This window comes from Gymnogyps californianus, chromosome 7 (genome assembly GCF_018139145.2).
Source record: "Gymnogyps californianus isolate 813 chromosome 7, ASM1813914v2, whole genome shotgun sequence".
Lineage (NCBI taxonomy): Eukaryota > Metazoa > Chordata > Aves > Accipitriformes > Cathartidae > Gymnogyps > Gymnogyps californianus.
Genome location: NC_059477.1, coordinates 35,765,768 through 35,792,650, shown reverse-complemented (window position 1 = coordinate 35,792,650; position 26,883 = coordinate 35,765,768). Strand labels below are relative to the sequence as shown.

Below are 26,883 nucleotides of genomic sequence, written 5' to 3'. Positions count from 1 at the left end.
CTGTAATTTATGGAAAATGCTGGTTTCTCCTCTGAACGTGTCTATGCACCTTTTTTTTAGCAGACTCCGAACTCTACTTAAACAAATACCCATTTTAAACGTACCCCCAAAAGTATTCGTAAAGGAGAAGATGTAAATTACTGTGAAGATGCTGGAGACACTTAACACATGCATACCCAGGATCTGCTACTTAAGACATTAATAGCACTTAACTGTTTTGTAAATGGAGTCCTGTTTGTCTCAGCAGAATCATTAAAGTTATGATTTATCCTAAAATGGACATTAATGTTCTATTTAATTATAACAGATAATTAAGCACCTAACAATCTATTTCCTTTAACCCTGTGAACTTTGGAAAGACGGTAATTAATGGTGTACAGTAGGATAACTTTATTTTTATAAGAAATATGTTTCTAATATTTCCCTCACTTATTACAGAAATTGAAGCAAACTGAAGAAACAAAAGAAGATTCCCAGAATAGATTATCTAAAATTTCCCTGGAGTCTCTCAATAAATTTAACAGCAATAACGTACTTCTATTAGAAAAAGAGAAGAACTGTCTGAACAAGGTTGAAGGACAAAAGGAAGAAAATGGAAAGAGAGAAGAAGCTTCCTTAAATAACTTGGGTAGGCATGACGTGGACAATTTAGAATCCTTGAGCGATTCTCTATACGATAGCTTCTCCTCTTGCGCCAGCCAAGGCTCGAACGATGTATAGAGACACTTTCCAGTGGGCTGTGACTGCGGCACGTAACGGAGCTGAAGGCGAGTGGGGAGTGAGGGGGGAGAAGAGACAGTTGTTGAAAATCCTCACTCCAAATCGCTGTACTCACAGCAGGGTGTTCTGACTTTTCACCACACAGCAATAAGAAAGGCAAGACGGCAGTCATCATGATGCGTGAGACTCAACACTGAACACAACGAACGGTTACACAGAATAAAGTCTTAATTTTGCACTTTTGTGAATATTTGTACAGTTGTAAATATCTTGGGAAAATATATTTGTAGGGATAAATGACAGCAATAAATATTAAATTGGTGCTATGCTCCTGTAATGGCAGATTACTAACTTAAAGAAATTTATGTTAATATTAACAAGAAAAGTTAGTAGATTTTTTTAAAAAGATTTATAATTGTTCTCGTCTTAAAACTGTGTGTAGAAACACTGCGTTACCGTAAACCTGAGCCTGCCAAATTGTCTGTAATAAACTTTCTTGGACTCCCTTTTACAAAACATATTTTATTTTTTATTTTTAGTGCAATTCCATACAGGTGTTCTAGGGAAATGTGCATTTCAGTCATTACAACTTCACAACAGGTGTCGCATTTTGAAAGGGTTTTGACTTTTGACACAGCAAGAAAATGAATAGATTAAAAGGGCTGATACTGCTGGTATTGACTTCATCAATCATGTGCATAACTGAAAGATCAGGGTCAGAGTAATTCACTGCTGACACAAACGGGAGTCTTGTATGAATGAGAACTACACAAACCACCCTTCACTTCTGACTGCAACATAGTTTCTCTACTTCCACCTCCTCTGTACTTACTTCCTATGAAGTTATGAATGTAGCATATTGTGTTATCTTTCGTAGTCCGCATTTGGTCTTAATTAACTTGTAAACGCTAAAATTATTTTCAAAAATCGAAACTCAAAACTCCTGTTTGTGACAAACTTAAAAGAAGATGTTGGTGCTAACCAGTACTAGTTCAAGCATATCTAGGAGCAGGGGGATTGGCCTGTATCGGGTGTTTTTGTTTTTTCTACAAAGGTTGTTTATATGTAAGGGAAAGTCTATTTCAAAGGTTCTGTGTATTTTTTCTAGATGTGAAGTATTTATAACTGCTTTTTGTACAGCAATCTGTAAACGAGATATATTTGGGATATTTCTAGACTCTACAGTTTCTTTAGCACATGCCTGTTAATCTTTGAAATACTGTATGATCAGTGTTAATATTTTGTGCAATTTGTTGTAAGTCATTTCCGCCGTAAACGTGCATCATCTTTTTCGACTTTTAAGAAATTTTCATTGAAACATCTTTCGTAAATAAAACTACTCTTGCATATGTGTGCCTAAAGAGGGGGTTTTGGAAGGGGTTGGTGTGACACCCTAAGTGTAAGGGTGAGCGCAGTCAGTACAGCCGAACAAGCTGCACAGGACAGCGAATGCCTACAGGACTGTGTGCAAACTATATCCCGTTCAACTCGGCTAGCCTCCCGTGCTCCGAAAATCACGCACGGGCAGATAGGATTCAGTCATTCAGATGAATGCGTGACACGGCGACTAAAAAGCAATTTAAGCTGAATTCAGACTCTTCACTTGCAGATAAGGCTGTGAAACGATCAAAGAGAAATACGTGGTTATGCGGGGGGGGGGGGGGAGACAAGTCACCTCCTCAGGCTGGGTTAAAACAGGGCGAAAAAGACCGTTCCGGCACCGACGACCTGGCCGCAGCACCCCGGCCTGCCTCTCCCCTCACCCCTCCCCGGGCGGGCGCTACCGGCTTCCCCGGCCCTCCGACGGCTCCTCGCCGCTCCCGCCGCCTCAGCCCTGACCCGCCAGCCGCTCCCGCCGCCCCTGCCCATCCCATCCCGGCCCGCCAGCGGCTCGCACCGCCTCAGCCCGCCCCGCCAACGGCTCCGAGCTGCTCGCGCCGCGCCAGCCCGCTCACCCCCGCCAACGGCTGCCGCCGCCTCAGCCCGCCCCGCCCGGCACGCGGCTCGCGCCGCAGCCCGCCCCGCCGGCGGAGAGGCGTCAACGCGCCCCGGGCGGGGGCCGCCGCGGCCGGCTCCGGGGCCGCCGCCCGCCAGCAGCGAGGTGCCGGTCCCCCAGCCCGGGCGAGCGTCCGCGGAGGAGGCAGGGGACTGCCGCACCGACACGTAGGCGGCCACTCGCGCCCGTCTCCCCCTTTTTTTTACGCTCGAATTCCCTTTCAGGGGGCCGAGGGGAGAGGACGGCGCCTGTCAGAGTGAGGGGCCGCGCCTTCCCTCAGTCCCTCCCGGGGAGGGTGGGCTTTGCGGGGCGTTTGCAGGAGACGAGCGACGCCTCGCAGCGGGGCCGTTGCGCTGTTCGGGGCTCGGCCTGTAACTCCCTCACAAGCGCGCTCCGGCAGCCACCTGTGGGCTTCGGGCGGGCGGGGAAACGGAGGGGCCGGGGCGAGCCTCCGCACGGGGCCGGGTGCCCATGCCTCGCAGCCGCCCCCCCCCCCCCAGGGAGCGGAGGGGTGAGCGGGCCGCCCCGGCGGGCAGAGGGTCGCAGGAGCCCGCCGCAGCGCCGTGCGAGTTGGACGCCGAGTTGGCGCTGCGGGCCGGGCTCCGGGCTGCGTGCGGGGGCAGGAGCGGGGTGTCCTCTCCCTCGCTGAACTTTCTCTTTCCCCGTCTGCGAAGCGCGCCCGGCGAGGCGACGTGCGGAGCGGCTGGCGGGGATCCCCGCCCCGCTCCGCCGGCATCACATGGTGCTGGGGGAGGGAGGGGGGAGCCGCCCCCCAGCTCTCCCTTCTCGTGCAGTTTCTTCCAGTCTCAGCGCTCAACTCCGGCGAGGCTGGAGCGCGGCTGGGCAGGGCGGGAGCCGGGCGGGCTCCGCCGCCGGCTCCCGGGGCGCCTCTCCACAGCGGAGGCGGCGGGGAAGCGGCACAAGTGCGCGGCGCCTCCGCTGCCTCTCTCCTTCTGATGCCCCTTCGCGACTGCACGCCAGCCCGGCGGCCGCGGCTCCGGGAGGATGCGGCTCTTCCTCCTCGCTGCAACTTTCTGGGGATTGTGCCTGGCTCCAGGTAAGGGGCTCCGCGCCGCTCCCCCGGAGGCGCCTCCGGCGAGCCCGGGCTGCCCGGCGCTGCCCGCAGCGGCCGCGGGAAGGCTTCGTCCCCTCACAGCCCCTCGACGGAGCTGACGCCGGGCGCCCAGCGGGAACGGGGCAGCGGAGACCGCGGTCCTGCCCGCGGCCCGGTGAGCTCCCCGCGGCCGGCGAGGGCGCAGCCCGGCCCGGTGTCCCCGGCGCTGGCCGCCCGCGGGGCGAGGCGCGCTCCGCACACAGCACCCGGTACCGGACTCCGAGGGTGCCGCCTGGTGACCGCCAGCGCCGCGCACACCTCCCCTGGGCGGTGGGCTGGCGGTCAGCCCCTGCGGGGAGCAGGCTCGGTCCGGCCGCCGCAGCGCTCCCAGAGGAGGGGAGACACGGGCCGGGGGGCCACGCTGCGGGACAAGGCGCTCGCTGCTCCCCGACGGGGGTCCGGGAGCCTCCGCGCCGCGGCGCAGGGCCCAGCGGAGGGCTGGGAGGAGCGGCTCCTGGGGAGCCGTGCGGAGCACCTCGTTTGCATGATAAAGGAGGGAGGTGAAGGATGCTCTGCAGCTGTAATTGTGCATGGCAAAATAGTAATTAAATCATTTGTCATTAATTAGTAGCTAAGTAAACCCGTCGGCGCAGATAAGAGCCGAAGCGCATCTGTTAGCCGGGTTGCTCTCCCCGAAGCGCGGACAGTTGTAGCCCGCTGCGCTGAGGGCAGCCCCAGGGCCGGGCGGGCGAGGGGCAGCGGCTGCCGTGCCGGTGCCGTGCGTGCCGGTGCCGTGCCCCGCCCCGCCGCCTGCTGGCGGCAGCGTCCCTAGCGCCGCGCCGGGGAGGCAGGGAGGGAGCCACGGTACAGCCGCCTGTCCGCCCCGGGGTCCCCGCGGAAAGGAGCCCGCTTCTTAACCAGGTGCTGAGCACGTAAGGCATAGCCTCAGCGGAGTGGGCCACGCGTTTATTTTACGTTGTTTTTGTCGAAGTCGTGCTTTTGCTGAGCTGTTGAGTAGTTAGGAACACCAAAATGCGAAGAGGGAAAGATAAGGAAGATTTCTGGCACGTGTTGATTGTTTGAGTGCGTTTTGTTTTGTTTTTCTATTATTACTGTTATTATTCTGAGCAAAATTCTATCTGTTCCAGGTTGGGGTTTGCAAATACAGTGCTATCAGTGTGAGGAGTTCCAGCTAAATAATGACTGCTCTGCTCCAGAGTTCATCGTGAATTGTACAGTGAATGTTCAAGATATGTGTCAGAAAGAAGTAATGGAAAAAAGTTTTGGTAAGAATTTAATAATTATACTTCTGTTTGTTTGTGTTGGATAGCATTTGTTGCTTTTGGCTCCACCCATTCACAGTCTTCAGCTACAGATGAATCTGGCATTCCTACCGAAAGGGACCAGATTCAATTTCTTATACTTCTGAGTGACTTTGCAACTCAATAAAGTTAATCATTTTCCTTTAAAACTGGTGTAAAAACTGAAGGATGCAAGCCAAATGTTGATAAAGCTGTTAATACACAGTCTTATGGGTCTCAGATTTAGTTTCCTAGCACTGGGAAATTAATAACAACAAGTTAGTTTAATCTCATTACAGTTAATTACATGGGCTTTTTCCCCAAGAGATGGAAGAGCATTAAATTAGTAATTCCCTCCTTTCTTTTATTTACTCTAGCAATTCATATACTCTGAAGGTTCATCTTAAGGGAAGGAAAGTGTAGTCATCTTTGCCTTCATCCATAAAAAAAACCATCAAGCAAAAGGGAGAGAGGGATAAAAAACATCTTGGGGAGTTTGGGAAGGAGAGGAGGGCACAAATGGATATATTTACTATGCTCATTTTCTAAGTCTAAGGGGGCTTTTCCCTTACTGTAATTAATGTTAAAGCTAGCATATTTGGAGATAAATGTGTTCAAGAGGAAACTAGCTGTGATTCTGCATCTTGCCTCTATTGTCTTTTGAGCTGTGTTATAAATTGGGATTTTTTATTCAGCATCATGGAAGGCAATTGAGATTTAGAGAGAACTGTCTCAGTTTTTAGACCACCACATTGCTCTGTAGCCATCTACGTGAGCAGAAGACTGCAGCTTTATTAGGGACTTCAGGGCTGAGCGGGGTGGCAACGAAGTGTGTTTGTGGGAGCTGGAGTTCATGTAGCATCCTGCTCTTACTGCAGACAGCCGTGAAGACACTAGGCATTGAAAAGGGCAAGCTAGCAGTAACTCACTGCTGTGCCTCAACGTAGATGTGACCTCTGTACCAAGCGGTAGGCTGAAGGAGCAGAGGGCAGGTTGGGACTTCAGAACCCTGATTTAAGGGGAAGCTGCTCTCTGGGATTGCACGTCTTGCAACTGAGGGCAATGCTTTAGAGCATGGAGTTTACTGATATAAAGGACTGTTATGCTGTTAATATAAATCAAGCTGTAGTCTGTCCTTTCTCAGTGAGTCCTTCAGCAACAGCAGGATCCCCCTCTACCTAGCAAATGTGTGCAGCCATCCGTCTTGAATGGTAACATTGGTTCTTTGCACGAGGAAACTATTCATTATTAGTTCCAAAGTGCTTATCAATCAGCTAGTTCCATTGTGCTGGTAGTTTCACATCACTACGTTATGAATCATGGATACATAATATGAATTGTTACCTATCAAGAGTAGCTGAACTGCTGGCACTTTGTTTCATCCTGGGTAACACCACAGTGACTGTATCTCTGTAAAATATTTCGCTCTCCAGTGCAGAGAAAAAAGCTTTATGTTTAAAGGAAGATTAGTCTCTTTCAGGCTATATATTATTGGAGTATTTTATTTCAAGTGCACTCAGAAAGGGTGGTGGGGATGGGAGATAGTTACAGCTTGCGAGGTACTTTTAAAGTCTGAGTATCTCTAAGTGAATGTTTGAAGGCTTTGCTATCTGCACACCACAGATTCTATAGTACTTTTAATAGGTTTGGATGGATACTGTGGCGATTTGAAGGGCTGTAAACATGGTATGTAGACATAGGCAAAAAAGTCAGTTCTCATTTAATTCTTAATAGTTGTTCGATGTTTGTTGCTTTTTTTTAAAATATCTTTCCTGGATCCTTCATGTTGTCATTTCAATACAACCTCAGACTGTATCAGCCTTCCACAAACATATCTGTAATCTTCCCTTCAGGTGAACGTTAGAAAAGTGTTTTCAGTCAGGTAAACCCCTCACAGATTAAAGTACAAGTCTTCTGGGTAAGTGGGCTTGCACATGTGCATACGCACACCCACGGATACGTTAAGAGACAGCCACTTGTGTGCTGCATGTGTAGGATGGGATAGTCAGGTGTGCATCTCTTCTCAGACTGGCAGGCAAGACTGCAGTCTGGCCAGTGTCACTGTGGCACGTTGAAAATGCAAATTGAAACTGTTTTAATGGATTTTAGACATACATTGATGCATAACTTGTCCTTACTCCTATGAAGAAATTGGTTTGCAATCTAGTAAATAAGGATCTCTTAAAAGAAACTTGTGGGTGTTTGGGTTTTTTTCCTGTGCAATTTTATATTGTCTCTGAGCAGATCCTGGGATTTTCCTTTTAGGAGGTAATGAGCATGCTGTTGCATAGCAGGTACCACCATTCTATTTTGTTTAATTTACTTCTAGAAATGCAGTTCTTACTCATTTTGAGCTTAGAGATTGTAAATTTCAGCTAGTGAATAAATATAAGTTTCTAACCTAACTATTTCAAATTGAGTGAAATTTACATTGCAAGCTTAGTTTCTCTGTTATCCTCAGTCAATTCTAGAGAGGATTGGTTGTAAAACAGAGATGATTCAGTTCATCATCCTTTATTGTGTTTTTTTCCTAATTGATATTTAAATGTGTGTAATAAAAATGCCTTATTCTCCCAAGTTTTATTTAATAATTCATTCTATTTCTACCAGTATATTTCATAACTTGATTCTTTTGGTTGTTGCTTATCACTGAAAGCTGAAATGTTTCAAATATTGATTTTAGTTTATAATAGACTTGAGTTTGAATTTTTAACCCAGAGTATGAAAGATGTGAATTTGCATTTATTTGACAGCGCAATCTCATAATTAGAGTTTTTCCTCTTGACTAGATACAGTCAAAGGAGTATAATTTAATTTTTGTAGACTAACTCATTTTTGTTCTTAATAAAATACAGCTGTGTCGGTGAGCAAAATGTTACAAGTTCTCCTAAACCTTATTTAAAAGTTAAATGCAATATTTTGAGATAAAGTTCATGGTCTGAATCAGTAACCTATTGATGTAGTCACCCTTCCTTTGCAGGTTTTTTTCATTTATGTAGTAAATAGTTCCTTATGCCTGATCATAGTTAAGCAAACCACTCCTCTTCAGTTGCTATAAAATTAGGATTAGCGCTTTAAATGTCACTGTGTTCTTTCAGAACGTTATCTCAATTTCTGGAGAACCAATCTTAGGAAGTACTTTTCAGCTTCAGGTGAGAAATAACAGCAGCATAGGCACGTTCCTAACACAGAGCTTAAAAAGTGGCTGTTACTGTGACAGCCTCTGATGCGAGTAGCTAAGAATGCAGGTATTAGTCACTAATATTTTGAATTAACATGCCTGCCGATGTATCTGAGCTGTTTGTAGTATCAGGTAGAAATTTGCTCCGTTGTACGACTTAAAATTAATTGAGAATTGAGCAGTACGTAAGCATGTATCTGATTAAGTGATTATGTGGAACTAGTATAATTCTGCCTCCCCTGCAAACATACACTTTGCTATGGCAATTTATATTGCAGTGGCACTTTGGGCATCTGTCAGTGCACAGAATTGGAGACTTTGTCAAGTAAATGACAAAATATTTTTCTCACTTTAAGCAGAGTTGTATTTAAAAATTTTGGTAGAACAAGTTTTATGCAGTTACGTTAACATTCTGTTCCAGTGGGAGGTACAGAAGGACAAGACAGTATTTTGCCTGCAATGCAAAATCTTGCAAACTAATTTGTTAATTTAATCTTAAAAAAAAATAATAATCAGTGCTTTCTTCCTTTAGAGGGAAGAATGGTGAGAATGGGAAGTGGCACTGAAGACTATACCAAGTAAATTTTGTCCCACAGAAACTAACGTAAAGGATATGTTTCTAGTGCATTCTTCAACTGGATAAGTAGGTGTTTGAAAACTGTGTAAATGAAATGTTTGACAAAGGATCAAGTTCTTGCTTATAATAATTCCATTTGCAGATACTTTGTGGAAATACCCATGGCAGATTCCCCTCTCCCACTTGCCTCTGTCCTCCCTATCTATGAACTTTTAACTTAGAAATGTCAGTGCTCCTTCGTTTTTAGAATATATGTAGGAACAAAGAAATCCCACAGTATATTGGGATCAGATGAAACATCTTGATGATATGTAGATGATTATATAATGTATGTATGCTTTTATACATATATCATAGAAAACATACTGATAATTGTTGTAGTTTAACCTCAGCTGGCAACTAAGCACCACGCAGCCGCTCGCTCACTCCCCACCCCCCGTGGGATGGGAGAGAGAATCAGAAAAAAACCTAAAACTCGTGGGTTGAGATAAAGACAGTTTAATAGGACAGAAAAGGAAGGGAAAATAATAATAATAGAATATACAAAACAAGTGATGCACAATACAGTTGCTCACCACCCGCTGACCGGTGCCCAGCCAATCCCCGAGCCACACTGTCTCCCCGGCCAGCTCCCCCCAGTTTATATACTGGGCATGATGTCATACGGTATGGAATACCTCTTTGGCTCGTTTGGGTCAGCTGTCCTGGCTGTGTCCCCTCCCAGCTTCTTGTGCACTCCCAGCCTCCGCTGGCAGGGCAGGATGAGAAGCTGAAAAGTCCTTGACTTAGCGTAAACACTGCTTAGCAACAACTAAAACATCAGTGTGTTATCAACATCATTCTCATCCTAAATCCAAAACACAGCACTATACCAGCTACTAGGAAGAAAATTAACTCTATCCCAGCCGAAACCAGGACAATAATGAAGCTTACCTTTTACTGAAGGCAAGAGCTATCTGAGTGTAAAGGCTGATCTAAAACCTACCTAAGGCAAAATGAAACTTGCAATGTGAATAGATCAGAAAGGAATAAAGCATGAAGGATGAGACAGTCAGCCCAGAAAGGTAGCCAGTCTAAATTCTCAGAACTCTCTGTAAGTAAACCTGCCCACGTGTATGTTTTGAACAATATACCTTGTGCTCTAATGTAGTTGTGGACGTACTTTTACAAACGTTTACTTTTGCAAGGAAAAAAAAAATGATCCACAGTAGCAAGACTGATATTTTAAAATGTCTGTCTATATAAAACTAAGATTGTTTATGAATTTTTCTTTGCAAGTGAATTGGGAAACAACCTCATTATTTCTATTAATCTGCAATAAGAAACTTCTCTTATTTGTTTGGTTTACAATGGTCCTTTTAATGTATTTACATAGTATATAATCCTGCAGTGTAATTAAAGCAATTGCTGTAATTGTGTGCTTAAAAGTAGTGCATGGGAACATCATGAACAAGATCATCATCTCACTGTTGAATTATAATTTAATTTATTTATTTAACTCTTCTCAGTATTGGTTTCCCAGTCATTTGTTTTATCAGGCAGAGGAAAACAGTGTCTAAGTTGTGTGATGAATTGGCCTACGGTAAATTCTTTACCTGTGATGATTACTTTTTTTATCTTACTGTGTTGCTGCCATGATGAAGTTGCTTCGTGTATGGCTGTTAAGGATTACAGAAGCATGTACTTTTTTTCTGTTTTCACGTATAGCATCCATTAGTACTAATGCTAATTGCATACTTGTATCAAGGGGAAATTATACTCTGGTGTACATTTATTGACAAAATGATTAAAACAGCAAACAAAGTTTAATGTCTTCAGAATCACTGTAGGCATTAAAGTTTTATAGGTAATAGCTGCATCCCCAGTATCCATTTAGAAACACTAAGAAACATCCACTGAGCTGGCGGTGGATTTTTTTGTTTTTATTTCCTTCTACACTGTCTCTTTTGGTCAAAGCATGTCAACATAACTCAAAAGAACTTTTGATTTTTTTTTTTTAATCAAAGTAAAGCATAATATAATAAACCTTTACTGACAAAAAAAAAAAAAAAGAAAAACTTGGCATGTGACAGTTGTTACCTATAGCATCATATCTTATGCTACCAGGTGCCCAATGAAATGAAGACATAGTAACCAGTATTGAAAACATGCAGTTTATTTTTGATGCTGAATAAAAAACTTATGATATGTTGTTAATTTGTGCTGTATGCTGAAAACTTGGAGCTGTGGATATAGTACCATTCAGAAACACTTTTTTAGATGCCAAAGCTGTTTTCTTACTAGTAAATTCCTTCCAATCTTTGGGTTGCTCAGAAAACTTCCAGCCACATATGGGATGAACTGAACTAAGTGCGTCAGCTAAGGAGAAATTACAGACAGTATGTAGTAGATTGCTGTTCTGGCTGCCTTTAAATATAGAAAAGCAACAGCAGAGTTAACAGTTCAAGCGGTTTATGACTTGAAAGTCATGACAAAGATCCAAGTGCAGAAGTGGTGAAGGGCTGTATTATTTTAAGGAAGTTCTGGTATCTGGTCCAGTGAATTTCATTTTTCACAGGACATGGACAATAGCTTTTTATGTTATTTTATTTCTCAGACTTGTATGAAAGGTATCCAAATGAATTTTGTGATGATACAGTGCCCACAGCCTGGTGTCTCTTCAACCTCCTTTAAGAGTTTCCTATTGCATTTCACGCACAAATGAGTCTGTTTCCAAAGACTTCTTGTGGCCTGACCCTATCTCTTGTCTTGGCTCCTAGTGACTCTATCAAAACACTGGCAAAAGTGTTTTAATTAATCCAAACTGTTTTCATTTCCATTTTTCCTTTGTAGTCTGGATATTTTTTTGGAAAACTTGATATAACCTATTTTGCCAAATTACCAATGAGTCTTTGTGGAAGAAGTAATATAAAAACAAAGCAAATCCTACTCTGAAGTTGAACAGGCTGTAAAAGTGTAAGCATGAACATAGCTAAAGATATAAAAGCTGAATGGATTTCAAAGGTACTGGCATGCAAGTGTAAACATGTGAGCCACTCCACTGAAATTGGTAAGGATATTAATTAGTAGGATGCAACAAGACTGTTCATGTGTAAAATTATTTATGGGACTTATTACAAGGGTATAGCATTTTAACATTTGTAAAGGCATAAGGACTGTGGCTTCCCAGTTCATTTCAGCAGATAAGGATTGTCAAGAAAAACGCTCATACAGCATTCTGAAAATTAAGTTCACCTCTCTTGATAGAAGATCAAGTATATTTAGACCTTGATATCCAAGGCCATTTAGATCCTGATACTTTGTATCAGGAAAGCACAGATGATGGAAGGCTGTGAGCCAGCTTTCTTTGAAACATTATATGTTTTAGTGTTTGACTGTAAGTCCACATTAGTGAGCAGAGACATGAATAAGGATAGTAGAAAACAAAAGAATTGGATATGCAGGTGAAAGTTGAGCTTTGACTTCTGGTTTGTAGCCTCCTGTGGCTTTAAAAAAAAATTTGATAATATCACCATTAGCAGCTGTACTTAACTTTCTCAGCCTATGCATTTTTAAGCAGTTTAATGCCTTGCTTCTGCTTTGTAATGCTGCAAGCAGTGACAAAGACTACTTTGTGCTGTTATTTATGTTATTAACAATGCAGTTTTGAGTCATATTTCCAGTACCAAAATTAGAAGGCATGACTTACAAAGAGATATCATGGTAATCCAAACCCTTGTCCTCTCTCGGTCAACAATTGTCCAGTTTTCTTCTGAGATGATTTAATTTCTGCAAGATGTCATGTCAGTTAGGGTCAGAAGGAGAGTGAGGAGGCCTGTCTTTCATTGTCAGAAGCCTCCTACTAGTTTCTGCAAAAAAGTGCAACTTTTTAAAAGTGCCAAATGTATGGAGGAGTTGTGATGATATTGAGTAAGTTTTCATAGAAAATTATGATGAAAATATGCTAAGTCAACCAGGTAGGATGGGGTGTGTATGTTTTATTTTGTTGGTGGTTTGGTTTTTTTTACAGAATTGTATACTCTATAAGAGCTTAATGGCATGAATATGCTTTTATCTTGTCTACTGAAGGTATCAAAGGGAGGGGTCGGGATGAAATAGCTGCAGTCCTAAAACGCAGGATGAAAAAATCAGGAAGTGTTGACGTAGCTTTGCAATAGATTTCAAGTCACTTAATTTCAGTGCCTCGGTTTTTTTCATCTGGAAAACACTGATCATGGTTGCTTACAGTATTTAATTAGCTGTTTATAAGGCAATTAGTAAATTTCATGATAAAATTTCTGGCAAGGTACAAATTATTTAAACCACTCGTGAACTCCAGAGAGAAAGTTGAGAAGACGAGGATAGGAAGAGTTAGTGTAAAATGAAACACAGAGGACATGGTTGGATATGGTTATCTTTTACGCTGACTTAAACTTTTTTTAACAGAGCATTTACAATCATAGATGAAAGGATTTGTGTTGGGGAAGCTTAATTCATATTTTAAACCAATAAAAACATGATCTGACTAAAACCGTGACTGTTTAGGGAAGCACAATGTCAGAAGAATGATTGCTTTTCAACATTCAGTCACCTTCTAAGATATTTAGGACCTTATTAGATAAAATATTTATAATCACTTTCTCTAGAAAACAGAGCAAATCAAAATAGGACCTTTTGCAGTCTGTCACTGCATGATGTATGTGAACAGGTACGAGCTAAGGAATAGACCATTATCATAGCAAAACCACTGAACCCATAAAAAGATGGGCATAAAACCTAATATGAAAACTAAAAAACATAATTTAGAAACTTATTTGTGTGTAGTTTGAATGCAATTTTGAACATTACTGATATAGTAAAATCCAGAAATAGTCACATGTATATTTTATGTTCCTCAGAAAGAGATGTTAAATGTTTACGTGTTGTTCTTGCACTAGCATAAGTTCTCATTTTAGATTTCAGCAGACATCACAAAAAGAGCTTTTATAACTCCTACTGGGTACTGAATTTCACTCAAGTGGAAGGTAAGCAAGTGACAGTTTAGGGCAAGAAATAAAGGATGAAATATGTAATCAAAATCACAAAGCAAGCATGGATAGGCAGACAAGAAATGAAGTCTAAGCACAAGAAGGAAAACTTGCAGATTCACCAAGACCAGAAAATTGAAAGTTTCAGTGAAATAAGATAATTGGAACTATTCAGGATATTAGAACAAAGGGGGAGTATCAGTTCATAAACACAGCCCTCGAGCTTGTCTTTATGAACAACATTAAGAGAACACCCAAAACAAATCATATACAAATCATGAAAGCATGCTAACGCTAGAGCTAGCACAACTTTTGGGGGCTTCTCATGGGTTGTGTGTGCCACAATATGAATTGTCCACTCTTGGCCAGTTTTCTGCCTTTTGCTTGGAGGAGATGGACAAGATTAAGCACCAAATTAAAACAGTTGAGTGGAGAAATTCTGCCAAAAAGTTGTAACGGCACACCTCAACTTTTCTTGATCTGCCTGCTAACTTTCTGAGTTACTTAAGATATAAAACTTTTCTACATGCCTGAAGCTATGGCTCTGTGTATGCCCTCAGCTCCTGGTCCAGTCTTGAAAAGGCGGTTTTGTGACTGCTCAAGAATGCCTCATTCCTGGACCATAGTTGGGCATATACTGTTCTCTAATGCTCCAAAAGATTTGATGCAGCTCAGAGTATGTGCAGAAGATTTTGCTAAAGCAGTATTTGTGGAATGAGTTGCAGAAGACAAATCTGACTTTGTGCATGCCTACGAAACTGGATATGTACAAAACACTGTAGCAAAAGCTTTCTTTAAAAATGAGGAGTGTCAGTCATAGCCCACGAGAGAGAGCATTTGGCTTGGAAGAATTAGCACTGGGTGAAGCGACATAGTCTACTTGACTGGAGTCGAACTTACAGCTAAGATTTTTGTGGCCATGAGGCCATAGACTGTTCTGGGGTGAAGCAGAGGGCTGCGATTTCCTGCTGAGGTGTGCCATTGCAGAAAGCAGTTTCAGAGTAGTTGGGTCATAGAGTGGGAAGGTGACTGGTTTTTTTAGAAATTAGGTCACTGACCTTGGAGGTGGTATCCTAGGTGCTTATTTTGGCTTCAGAGACTCTCTGTGTATTTTGCTGAAGGACAGTCTTGAGAGTACAGGTGCAAACTAAAGTTACACGCTGCTTGGATTGTGGTTGGCTCTTAAGTTGGAGAGTCATGCTTACACTTGCTCTTTTTTGTCTGTACCTGCTATAACAGAAGAATTGGAGGTGCCTAAGATCCTTTTCAAGCAGTAAGAGAAAAAGCTTGGATCTTCTGGTGCCTTCTGCATACACACAGTGTAAGAAGTAGGTGTGATGTCACCTTTTTTGGTCGTCCTAGTGACAAGTTAAGCTGTTACTCAAGAGAACATGTACTGGGCTCTGCAGACAGGGTAGGTGGAAGAACTCTCACTTTTCGATTTGAATAAATTGTAGCATGAATTGTTTGTTGCTGTCTAGACTGAATGCATCTGCACGTGACCAAAACAGTGCCAGGGTGCGAATGCACAGGACTAGACTCCAGCTAAGCAGGGGGGTTGAGCTTGGCAGTCGTGGGGGGCGTGTGTATAGAATGGATCTAGGTGAGAAAATCAGTATTACAAGCAGGAACGATAGAAAAGCCTGGAGATTTACACCATCACTTCATTGCACGGAATAAGGCAGAAACCCTGCAGAAATGGTAGTTCGGGCCTTGACACTGTCTAAATGTATGATCACATGTGGGGCAGAGAGAGGTGTAATGATGGGCAAATTGCTCAGTCTAGGACTAAATTTTTAATGCCTGATTTAAGACCAAAGCTTTTTTTTTTTTTTTTTTTTTTTAAAGTAAGGAGTTGTAGTAGGTGTATGTGGAAGGAGAGGGTGTGGAATACTACTGCATTATCACACAGATATTCTAGCCTTGTGTACTCCCATCTCTTCTTAAAAGTGCTTGTACTTGAACTACATCCTCAGCCAACCCCACAAACTTTGAAGCCAAAATGAAGGAAAATCAATTGGTCAGTAGTAGGTACTTCATAGCAAATCATTATAGTACCTACACATATGCATAACCCACACTGCTGTTGGGGGACTGCTGAATCCTTGAAAAAGGACGAATTATTCATTCCTCATCCATCAAGAGATTGGGCAGTAAATACACTGATTGTATATTAGTAACTATACTAATTGAGCACTAGTGTGATCTGTTGAGGGTAGGTAGCTGGGAATGACCCCATCCCTGTAAAAGCAGAGTGTAAACAGTGTAGTCTCCTTGCCTAGCCAGAAACTCAGAACAATCTGAGGTAGAAGAAAAGCTCCCAGAAAGGTTTGCAATTATATTTCTAGGTGGTGTTTTAATGAATGTATCAAGCTGATTGCTCAAGCAAGAATATCCGGTAATTAGCAGTTATGTCTGTGGTATGAGTCTTATGAGGCAGATAACCCCTTTGAAGAACTGTCTGCAGTTCAGCCTGCTGGTGGCAAATGATTCAGGAAGATCTCAGAAATAGTTTCAGAACTGGCTTACAGTACAATAAACCACTGCAAGAGAGGAGTCTGAGGAATAACCTCTAGAGATAATCCCAAAAGGATGCTGCTGTCCCGTCTGAACTCGGTGGGTGAACTGCAGTAACAGGGGCACATTAACCTGATTGCTGGAGCAAGGAGAGTAGTGTCCCTGGCATCAAACCATGGGAGTCAGTTGTACTAATTTATTTCCTATCACAATTAAACTGGAATCACAATATGATAGGAAGAAGGTTTAAGAGTATTTTTCCTGCCTGCCTTTAATTCATACTATTTAAAGTGTCATTGCTTTTTCACACTCCTGGTAAAAAACCAAAAAGTGACGTCACGGCTGAAGTGTTTCAAAAATGTCACTCCTGTAGTGCTAACGTTCTCTCTTTTTTCCATGAATCTTCTATGCCTGTTTTCATTGTATCTTGCTGTAAGGATACTGCAGAATTAGAAATAACGTACAGCCTTTCTATGCTGATCAAGTTTAGTTCATACCTGATGCTTCGTAAACAGCACAGTTAGTGTATGATGATAGCAGCTGATCTGCAAGCTCAAAAGAATCTATCAGTACTTGAAGACAAAAACTTGGATGTGAAGGGCATGTCTTTAGCCAAGTAGCTATTGAAAACCTGATAGAAGTGCTGACTTTTTTAATTATTCAGATTACTAGAGCTGGGAATGGAAATAAACAATCATTTGCGAGTGGAATTTCCTGTTGCAAGACAAGAAAAGCCACAGGAGAAGCGTTACAATGGGATTTTACTACTAGTTAGATTATTCTCTTTAGGCATGAACATGGTCCATCTGTGCACGAAACTTTGAGTTGTAAAATTTCGGTCTGTGCAGGAATACTGTGTTTTGACTTCGAAAGGAGCTCAGGATTATTCTGTGGAATTTGTCTTGAAGAACAGAGCTGTTGTAAACACATGGAGTTAAGCTGCAGGACTTTGATTTTTTTGCAGGAGAGGTCTCCTAGAGTTGCCTGGTGAAAACCATGCCTCAGACAGCATTATCTAATTGTTCACAGCACTGAACAATTCTAGTCTCCCAGTTTACGGGAAAAGTGCAAAGTATATGATATTTCAAGGACCTAAACTAATAAATCACTTACTAGTTCAAATTGTGAACAGGACTTTGCAGGAATCCCGTGAAAAGGAAATGGCAGGAAGAGAGTGATCTATAAAACAATGGGAATAGGAAATCTGCCAATGTCAAAAGCTTTTTAGAGGCTTGGTCTTTGAGGGGAAAGTCGAGATTCTCTGCTGTTCATACGGAAGGCTGAGGAATGGCTGAGTTTGGGTGGCTGTAGCTGCAGGGAAGGAATATGAGATAAGGATTAGAGATGGGAGAACAATCGCTGTGCCTAGTTCCATTGAATACAGGATTCCTTCCTCAAGAGGGAAGGGGAAAGAAACAAGTTAATTGTAGCCATGGGAAGGGTCACATCTGCCTTAGCTCTTGGAAGACTGCAGGAGGAAGATGGACAAAGCCCCAGGTCTTTGTGGGAAACATCAGCTGAGATTTCAGTATTGTAAGCCGATCAGTGGCAGCACAGTTGAGGCTCCTTGACAGCAGTGGTTTGTCAACAGAGGCAGAGCTCCCTTCTTTTTGCAAACTATAGTAATAAAGAGTGTGCCTCTTGATCTGTGTGCCTTTGCTGTTACAGCTAGAACAGCCTGTAGCTCCTCTTCCTTCTTGAGAAAAGGCTCTACCTGCTGCGTTGATTGATTGAAGCTCACTGGAGACAGCGGAAGATTTAACACTGACTTGAGGGCTTCTCTTCCTAAGTTTAACTAGATAGATGGCCTTAAAACACATTTCAGAGTTGAGATTTGGAGAGGGAGACCACAAAACAGGGAAAACCCCTGCATTGTTGGGATGGCAGCAATGTCGTGACAGTAGAAACAAATTGCTTTAATTAAAATTCTGTGAAGACAGGAAATCCTTCTTTCCGAGCATAACCCAAAGAGTGTTTTGCTGCTATACTCAGCACTTAGTAGTGCAGTGGCAGTCGCTACTGCAGAGGTATCTGCTGGACTGTGTAGGTGCTGTAGTGCTTATTTCCGAAGTCCCCGGGGACTGAACGAGTATCTGCAGGCACTGTAAGTTCAGTACCTATGGGTCATATTCCCCTCCAAAACAAGTCTCGATCGCTGTGTATTTAAAAACATTCTGAGACGGTGCTACAGGATGCAGAGGCACCGTTCTCCAAGGGAATCCTGTTCCCATGCCCTTCAGAGGAAAAAAAACTTTTGAGAATCCCATATTCAAAAGGAGTAGTGATTTTATTATCCTTAGAAATATTTACCTCTTTTTGTAACCGCAAGGCAATATGAGCAAACCTCCGTTATCTGTTTGTGTTATGTGTATGTTTTTCCAACACACAATTTCTACTGTATCACTGGCAGGAAAATTTTAGAGTAATGAGAGGTGGAACTGCCACAACCATTTTCCCCTGTGACAGGGGAAAATGCAACTATGTATTTTAAAGCCTTTATAAACCATTTTAAAATAACGGCTATCTGCATCAGAAGGTACTTTTTTCCAGGTAAAAACAATTTGAGAAATTATAAATGTAATTAGATTATTAATTAAAATTAAATTAATTTAAATTACATTTAAAAAGGGAAGACTTTCAACTCAGAAAAGCCATTTCTCTACAAATGGAAATCTTTGTTGTTGAGGGTATTAATCTTCAAAGACAGCAAGAACTGAGATTACCTGGAAAAGTACTTCTAGTTTTTCTTTAAAAAAAGAAAAGGGGGGTGAAGGAAAGTTTTGCTGATAGTCGTTCTCCTTTTACTCTTGGTTACATGTCTCTGTGTGGCAAAGGAACAAGAAAAGGAAAAAAAATTCTCAAAAGACAAACTAACAGCATAGAAAACTGTAATTACTTAGACACTTTAAACAACTCAGCAACAGAAACAAAAGTCATTTTCAAACTAACTACATTTCAGTTATAGCTATTCGAACAGTTTATTCCAAAAGATGAACAATTCTGGTTATAAAATGCATCATTTGATGTACATTATGTAAATCAAGTTTGTAATATTTTTGGTTCCAACCAGAATCAAATAAAAGAAAAATCCAAACCAGAGTGACTGTGCTGCTCCTGCAGTGCAGAGCTGTTAGCAATGTCACAGCTGAGGTGTCTGGCTTAATCACCAGCATTGCTTTGGAAACGTAAACTGGTTTTGCAACAGTTTTCAAGCATGAATCGTGTTGTAAAGCAAAACCGTGTTCGTATCCAAATAAGTGACCTTTCCTCTGTGTCACAGGAATCATGTATCGCAAATCCTGCGCATCTTCGGCAGCGTGTCTGATAGCCTCTGCTGGGTACCAGTCCTTTTGTTCTCCAGGGAAGGTGAACTCCGTTTGTATCAGCTGCTGCAACACTCCACTCTGCAATGGACCCCGGCCGAAGAAGAGGGGGAATTCTGGCGTGGTGCTGAGGGCACGCGTGATAACCACTGTTCTGCTCCTTAAATTGGCTCTGTTGGTTTTGTATTGCTAAACTTCAAGCAAGTTTTTTGCCCTGACACAGTTTGTTCTGTCTCCTCCTTTCTTCAAAGACACTGCAATTATTTTCTGTTTATTTCCAAATCCCTGTCAACAGTGAGGGAAGTTCAGTGGCTGTGGGGAGAGAGGGGCTGATATTTTTGGCAGCTAATGAATTCGGTTAGCAGATTGAATTTCCAGTGTGCACTTAAAAATCCCAGCAGCAGGATACAGAACTCCTGCTCTTTTTGCATAACTGGAAACAAATCCATCTGTGTTATTCCTTTTAAGATGTAGTCAATTCCTCAGTCATTTTAATTTCCATGTTTTTAAGTTCATTGCTAATCATTAACTCTGCCTTATGAAGTCATACTTGATGTTCACAAAGGCCGTTTTGTGCGTCTGGACTGGGCTCTGAGCTAGTCTCTAGTGGCACTACTTCCAGGCTGGGCTCCGGTGGTTCAAGACCTGGTTTCTGTGGACTGCAGTCAGCCTTGGTCTCGTTCTGAAAAGTACTTAAGAAAACTTTGTTATTGCCCCTTGTAGAAGAATTGCGCCTAGACGAAATGAAGAGCAGTGGGCGTAGAGACCGGCTGCTCCTTGCTCTGGAGCTCAGGTTGGCTCTGAGAAACTTCTCCTTGTTGGCATGCTCTATCGTCAGGCGGCAGCGGAGGACCTGCAGAAACACGCTGCGGAACTGCTGAGAAGAGATGTTGTACAGGAGGGGGTTCACCACCGAGCTGAGGTAGAAGAAGATGTCGGCGATGGGAAGAAGAGTGATGTACACTCTGAAGTAGGGGACGGTCCAGTCCTGCTTTGGTTTAGCAGCAGCCATGATCCTTCTAACCTGGTTTGGCATCCAGCATGTTGCCAGAGTTGCAACAATGAGTCCTGCAAACAGAGAGAGGAAGAAAGAGGTGTGCATACATGGGGGAAAAAAACCCATAAAATACTTAGTATCAGTTCTGCACTTACTTGTTAGGAAATAGTACCAATTTTTTAATGTTTTGCTTGACAGCTTTTTCTGCCAGTAGCATTTTTTTGTTTGTTGTTTTTAATAACTGTTACAAGGTCATTGCAGCACACGCTCTGACAAAAGACTGCATAGTGCTTGGATAGTGTTGCTTTGTACCTATTGTCATTTATTAGTTTTCAAAGTGTTCTTTCACTGATATCTGTATCTTTGGAAAGAATGCATTTTTCCTTTGGTTTGTGTTCTTACATTTCTTACGTCTTTCCCTTTACTTTGAAAAACAAACAAAATAAATAGAACCTATAGCCATATTAGATCAGGCAATACCCAGAAGAGATCAGATTCTTGTTTGTACTTTACAAAAAAGAAAATGTATGCATAATAATATATTTCGTGTTATTTTTGGTAAATTTCCTCTTAAAGAAGATATTTTTAAGTAAAATATGTATGGATCTTTTTATGGTAATTAAGATATGTTGGGCTTTCTTAAAAATCAAATTCCAGTGGAATTAAATTATGAATGTAAATGAGAAAAACCCAAGCCTAGTCGTGAAAGTGTAAGCAGTTTCAGATTATAAATTATGCTTAAAAATGTGGTATCTGACAATTTTGTATTTATATGTAAATATAAATACATGTTGCTGCGTCACTAATGGCATTAAAAAGGGGGTGACTTCAGCGTTGGAGGTCTGAAAATTCTGCCTCTGTGGACCAGCATTCACTAGGGCCGCAGCAGTGATGCCGTCTTCAGAACGGCAGCCCTGAAGAAACAGATGGGTGAACTTGAGCAGGCTCTGTTCCCAGGCAGGAGACGGAGCAGGGGAAAGGCACTCAAATCCTCCTTGGCATCCGCTGCTTCTGGTGCACATAAGCGCTGGAAATCCTGACATCTTGCATGAAATACCAGGTACACAAAATAATTCCTCTCAGTGCTCCCCCCACCAAGCATTACTTCTGAAACACCATACAGCCGCCAGTTTACTGTTTCCACTTTGTTTTTCTCTTTGCAGGAAACGTGCCTTATATGAACGCTTCCAGGGAGCAGAAGTTGCAGGTTGGCCTCCCTGCTGCAGAGGTGCAGAGCGTATCCTGGTGGTGCACAGTTTTCACTTCAGTAGACTTTTGTTATATTGTTAATCTCCTCCAACGTCTAGCCTCCTTTCTCAACAGCAGCACAGAAACATTTTCATCCTTGCCTGTCTAGACTAAGTCAGATTGCCCCCATTGAACAGATCACTGTAGCGACGCAATTCTGAAATAGTGCACACTGATTTTTCAACCCAGGAAAATGATACTTCACTAGTGGGAGGACATGACTGTAACAGGGAAGGGGGGACAGAAAAGAGAAGAAAGATTTTTCATAACTTTGAAACTGCCAGGGCTTAAACAGGGTATGTCCAAGTTCTCTCCACCACCACCCACAAGCAAAGAAAAGGTATGAAATGTCTTTTTTTTTTTTTTTTTTAAAGAAATCCATTTTGATAATGAAAGCTATAATTACTTTAACAAATTTATGATCTCACTGAATGAGCTACCAAATAAAAGTTGCCTTTTTGATCATTTGCTTTGGTAATCACTTAATGTCACAGTAAAGTTGGTAGGATGGGGAAGAAGCGTGTCTTAAACTTACAGCACTAGATTAGGAGCCCTGGAAGGCTGTTCTTAGTAGGCAAGCAATGAATGCATTTGCCTTTGCCATTTTCTGTTCTTTAACCACCATAACTCTCCTCAGCCACAGTCTCTTTATTCTCATTCCTATTCCTACACAAGCCCATGCCCCTTTGCTTGGCTGCCCTGCTCTTCCCCTGCCTTCTTGCCTCACTTTTCAGTACCTGTTGTGTCTCTGTCAAAAGCTGATCTGAATTTTGTATTAGCCCTGCAAATTTTCTAGCCTTCAGTGCTTTTTCCTCTGCTGTCAGCATAACAAATACAGGGATAGCGGTCCTGGCACGGACCAACACAAAGTAAGGAGCCCTGAGCGGTGACTTGTGACGGGCCTTACAAAAAGGCAGCAAAAGGATGCTGCTGCTCCGTTGTGGCTTTTCCTCCTGTGCAACTTAAACGCAAAGCCCACAAACCCAGGTCTGCAGAATTCTTGTCAAATTTTACCAGATGATCTCTTTCAAGGGAAAAGAAACTAAGCTCTACAGTGTAATTTTTTTATTCTTAGTTAGAAACATGATACTTCATCATGCTGATTAATAGTTTCCTAAATTATGAATGCTGCTGTGAAAAACTGTGAGCAAACAGTGCGTGCATTCAGTTTTAAAGCTCAGATGCAGTGCTCTGAGATGTCTGGTTTTTTGCTTGTATCTGAATTCTTTGTCATTGACCTTTCTTTTTAGTTCAAACTGCCAAATGCTTAAGATTCCCCCTTATATTCTTCAGCCACTTCTGTTCTGGCAAACTGAATATTTTGTTGTGTGTACGGCAAGTGAAAAATGAGCTGCTTGTGCCCTTGCACAGTGCGGTGAGGTTAGTCTTTTGGGGGTGGGAGGAGACGTCTGTAAAACTTTGTTGTTTTCCAGGATGAGTAATTGTTCATTTTTACACTTGAAAAAAATGGTTGTTGATTTAAAGGAGATGCACCATGTAAATAAACATGCTGACAAATTCATAATATTTTTTCCAACTGCTCACACTTGGCGTGGAGGTAGGAAGTAAACTGAAGTGCATCAGAAGAAAAGCTTTATGTTCAGACCTTAGCATATTAAATATTTTGACTGAATCACTGCTGCCATTAATCTGAACTTGTACACAGGCTGCAGAAGTTTGTGTTGTACTGTAATGTGCAGAAGGTGCTTAAGCAATGTTGTATCAGCTTGAATGTAAACCAAACTGCATCTTACACCAGTACTGATGCATTTTTCCCTTGAGCTTGCTGCCTGCTAGGAATTAAACTCCTTCACATTTCATCTCATATCCAACTTTCCCTTCCAGTCCTTCTCATTAAACTGAAAAAAATTAGTAGCTCCATTTTTTTTTTCCATTTTCCTGACTGCTGCACTGAAGTGACACACTAGATCAGAGTAGAGATTTATTTTCCATGGAATAATGATGTTTATAAACACAGTAATGCTGTGGTCCAGTGACCTCCATCACTGGTGCTTGAAATTTCCAACACATGTTTGAATCACTCGGTTTAATTGTCAAAAGTGCATTAGACCATGCCAACAGAAGCCAGGAGCCCTTGTGTTACCTAGTTGACTATGTGTAAATGAATACATTTCAACGTTTAAGTAAGTGTTTGAGCTTACAATTCAGTTAACATTGATGTAGATATTTCAAGGTAAAAAAAAAAAAAAAAAGAAAAAACCAAACAACCATGAAAAGATCCTTGACTAAAACCACTTTAAAAAGCTAAGCCATAAACCAGCCACAAAATAGTTTACCCCAAAAAGGAATTACCACATTCAACTACTATTTTAATCTGAACAAAAACCCCACCCCAAACCTCTTTAAAGCATACAAATTTAACAATGATTTAAATTTGGGAATTGTTATTGTAACTTCCCAAAAGTGAATCTTACAGTATTAATTCTTAATATGTGACAAAGGATCATTTATGTAGTAAGATAAACCTAGCGTTTAAGTGCCAATAACATAAATATGCATTGCTGGCACAGAACAGGAGTTTGGCAGTCATCTGTCCCTTAGCAATACTTTTTTATTGCTCAGAACGTTCCTCTGGGCCATAGGGGACTGAATTAAATTCATTATGAACTTTACTGGGAAGGATTTTAAATACGTGCAAATGTCTGGTAGAGTCGAGAGGGCTTCCTTCTCCACCCTTCCAGATTTTGCTCGTTCTTCTATTGAATAGATTTTTGTCTTTTTTTCTGCACCTGAGCACTTAAATCTGTCTCCTTTTTATAGTCCAACATTTCCCCTCTATCCTGGCCACTGCCAGCTGTCCCACAAAACTTGGAATTGTCTACAAAATTCTAACTGTCACTAGGAAATGCCAACAACACGCTTCATTTGGCTGCCATAGCCCATTAACCGAGGCTGTTGCAGTGACCTCATGTACATGCTCCTTTGCCCGTGCCACTTAACCTTGACCGCCCTGGTGCATCAAGGTCCGCCGGACTCTGCTGCTACTCTCATCATAGTTAGCCTAAGCAGCCTTAAACCTCAAACTGCTTTTCTGTGATCTAATTAACGGCACAAAGGCGGGTTCTCAACATCTGCTTGTAAACTGACATTTAAATGGCAATTGGCAGTGGAATATAAGCATATGGTTACTGAGTTATGAGTCAAGTGCAGGCAGCGATGCAGTTGGTTCAGAGGGAGACTTTAGCGCTCATTTCACATTCGCGTACTTGGCCCAACTATACTCAAAGGTATAATGTGACATTAATGCCCTATGCCTTAGTCACAAAGTCTTCCAACCATGCATCAGAGGTATTGGCTCCCAAAAGAGGAAAATACTGAGACCATCCCTCATTATTAAGTTTACCATCATAAAGCAATACTAATCATGAGGAAAGCACTTGGTCCCTATTTGATTCTGCTACAAACGGCTTTGAAAACACGAGCAAATACACCTTCTCGCTAATCAGGTTCTTGGTGGTCATATCAGTTGGTACTAACTCGGGAGAAGGAAAAAAGCAAAGACTCCAGTACTAATGAAGAATGTTACTTTCAGGAGGTGCGGTTTTGGCATGTTTTTATGTTATGTTTATTATTTTAACCAGCACTCAAAAATCTTGCTTTTCATTAGAAATAAGGACATAAGTCATTAGTTTATTGTCTTTCTAGCTTTTAAGAAAAAAGTCAAGCCACAAAACGCAGTCTTGAATCACTGAGATGACCTTCCCAACTGCAGATCAATGCAGTCCTGTCTTCCAGCATCTGCAGCTGCTCCGTGCCTCCGCTGCCGCAGTTGTCTGCATGTGCGAAGTCAGCTACCATATGCTTATTGTCTACTGACAATTGTCATTTAAATGTCAGTTTACAAACAGCTGTTACTTCCATTGCTGCGAGTCTGACTCGTAAGTGCGGCAAAGAAACCAACCAGAATGATACCAAATGGCTGTTGGCACTGCTCGGCAGTGCTGTCGGCAGCAGGAGCGATGCAGACTGCACTTCCTCAGCGGTGTTAAGCGGAGGAAGACCGGAGCACTGCAAGGAGGGGGACTGTCTTCTCTGTTCTCCAGCCTCAAGGATTTCCTACCAGTGCTGCTTCTGGCAGGTGAGACTTTGGAGACATTTCTCTGGTCTACCAGCAGCTGGGCAGAATTTCAGATCCAAACTTTCAGCTTTTAACAGCTTCTGGTGAATAGCTGTGTTCAGCCACTATCCAGATCAACACGTGACTAAAACCCCTCTCTATCTCTGACAAACAGCACCTAGCTGTTGATGAGCAGAAGGGTGCACATCACCCTTCTGTGGGAGGTGGGAGAGAGGAACACACCTTTTACTACTGCTCCCAGTCTGGTTACTGCCTACCCCTTCAGCTCCCTTGTGTTTAAGGTCAGGAGGTTTAAAAGCAAGATCCAGAAAGGAACAGTGGCATTTCTTCAGTGCTTCTGCGGAACTTACTTAGAATGTTTCTGCCTAACTGCCAGAGCTGGTATCTCCACATAAATGGGTCCCTACAGCATAAATCATGTGCTAAAAGGCCTTTGTAGATCCCAAACACGTCTTGTGACATTTTAGTGCCGTCGTGCCTGCATCCTTTTTATGCAGCCTGCCCTCATTGTCTAGCTACGAAACCTCTGTCTTCTTGTTCTCTAAGGTCTAGAATTAGGATAAAAAGGCAATGGGACAGATCAGAAGGATAATCCTTCAGACACAGTGAAGTGGCCACACTCTTCCTGCCCACACACACTTGCTTCTTGGAACAAATGCAGGAGGCCCAAATAGGCCACTGCGCTCTCTACGGTATTAGAGTGCCCATAAATAAAGTTCCAGCTGGCATGCAGACGCAGAGTGCCACACACAGCACAAGCGTGAGATAAGCTTACCACAAGGTTCCTAACAGATCTGCAGGTGTCCCCCTGTTCAACGTTAACAGCATCACTTCGTAGGCAGCGATTCACAGCTGGATCTCAGA

At 42.4% G+C, this 26,883-nt stretch overlaps 3 protein-coding genes across 3 annotated transcripts in view; 2 read left to right on the top strand and 1 right to left on the bottom strand.

Moving 5' to 3' along the window:
* The window catches only part of NCKAP5 (NCK associated protein 5), a 407,543-nt gene extending 405,476 nt beyond the window's left edge, over nt 1-2,067 (top strand). Inside the window, exon 20 of the mRNA XM_050899634.1 lies at nt 439-2,067. Coding sequence (XP_050755591.1) covers nt 439-720 — 282 coding nt within the window. The 3' untranslated portion in view covers nt 721-2,067. The remainder of the gene's footprint in view (nt 1-438) is intronic.
* A 1,552-nt stretch (nt 2,068-3,619) lies between these two features.
* LYPD1 (LY6/PLAUR domain containing 1) lies at nt 3,620-21,550 on the top strand. The gene is made up of 3 exons (XM_050899636.1): nt 3,620-3,773; nt 4,919-5,056; nt 19,633-21,550. The coding sequence occupies exons 1-3, from the start codon at nt 3,722-3,724 to the stop codon at nt 19,866-19,868; spliced, it is 426 nt and encodes a 141-aa protein (XP_050755593.1). The 5' UTR covers nt 3,620-3,721; the 3' UTR covers nt 19,869-21,550.
* GPR39 (G protein-coupled receptor 39) overlaps nt 20,220-26,883 on the bottom strand; it is an 82,421-nt gene continuing 75,757 nt past the window's right edge. Inside the window, exon 2 of the mRNA XM_050899635.1 lies at nt 20,220-20,743. Coding sequence (XP_050755592.1) covers nt 20,220-20,743 — 524 coding nt within the window. The remainder of the gene's footprint in view (nt 20,744-26,883) is intronic.

Excerpts from the sequence above, each read along its gene's own strand:
- LYPD1 (XM_050899636.1), top strand. The coding sequence starts at position 3,722 with ATGCGGCTCTTCCTCCTCGCTGCAACTTTCTGGGGATTGTGCCTGGCT. Across the intron at positions 3,774-4,918 it reads GGGATTGTGCCTGGCTCCAG|GTTGGGGTTTGCAAATACAG; the intron begins GTAAGGGGCTCC and ends TATCTGTTCCAG. Across the intron at positions 5,057-19,632 it reads AGTAATGGAAAAAAGTTTTG|GAATCATGTATCGCAAATCC; the intron begins GTAAGAATTTAA and ends TCTGTGTCACAG.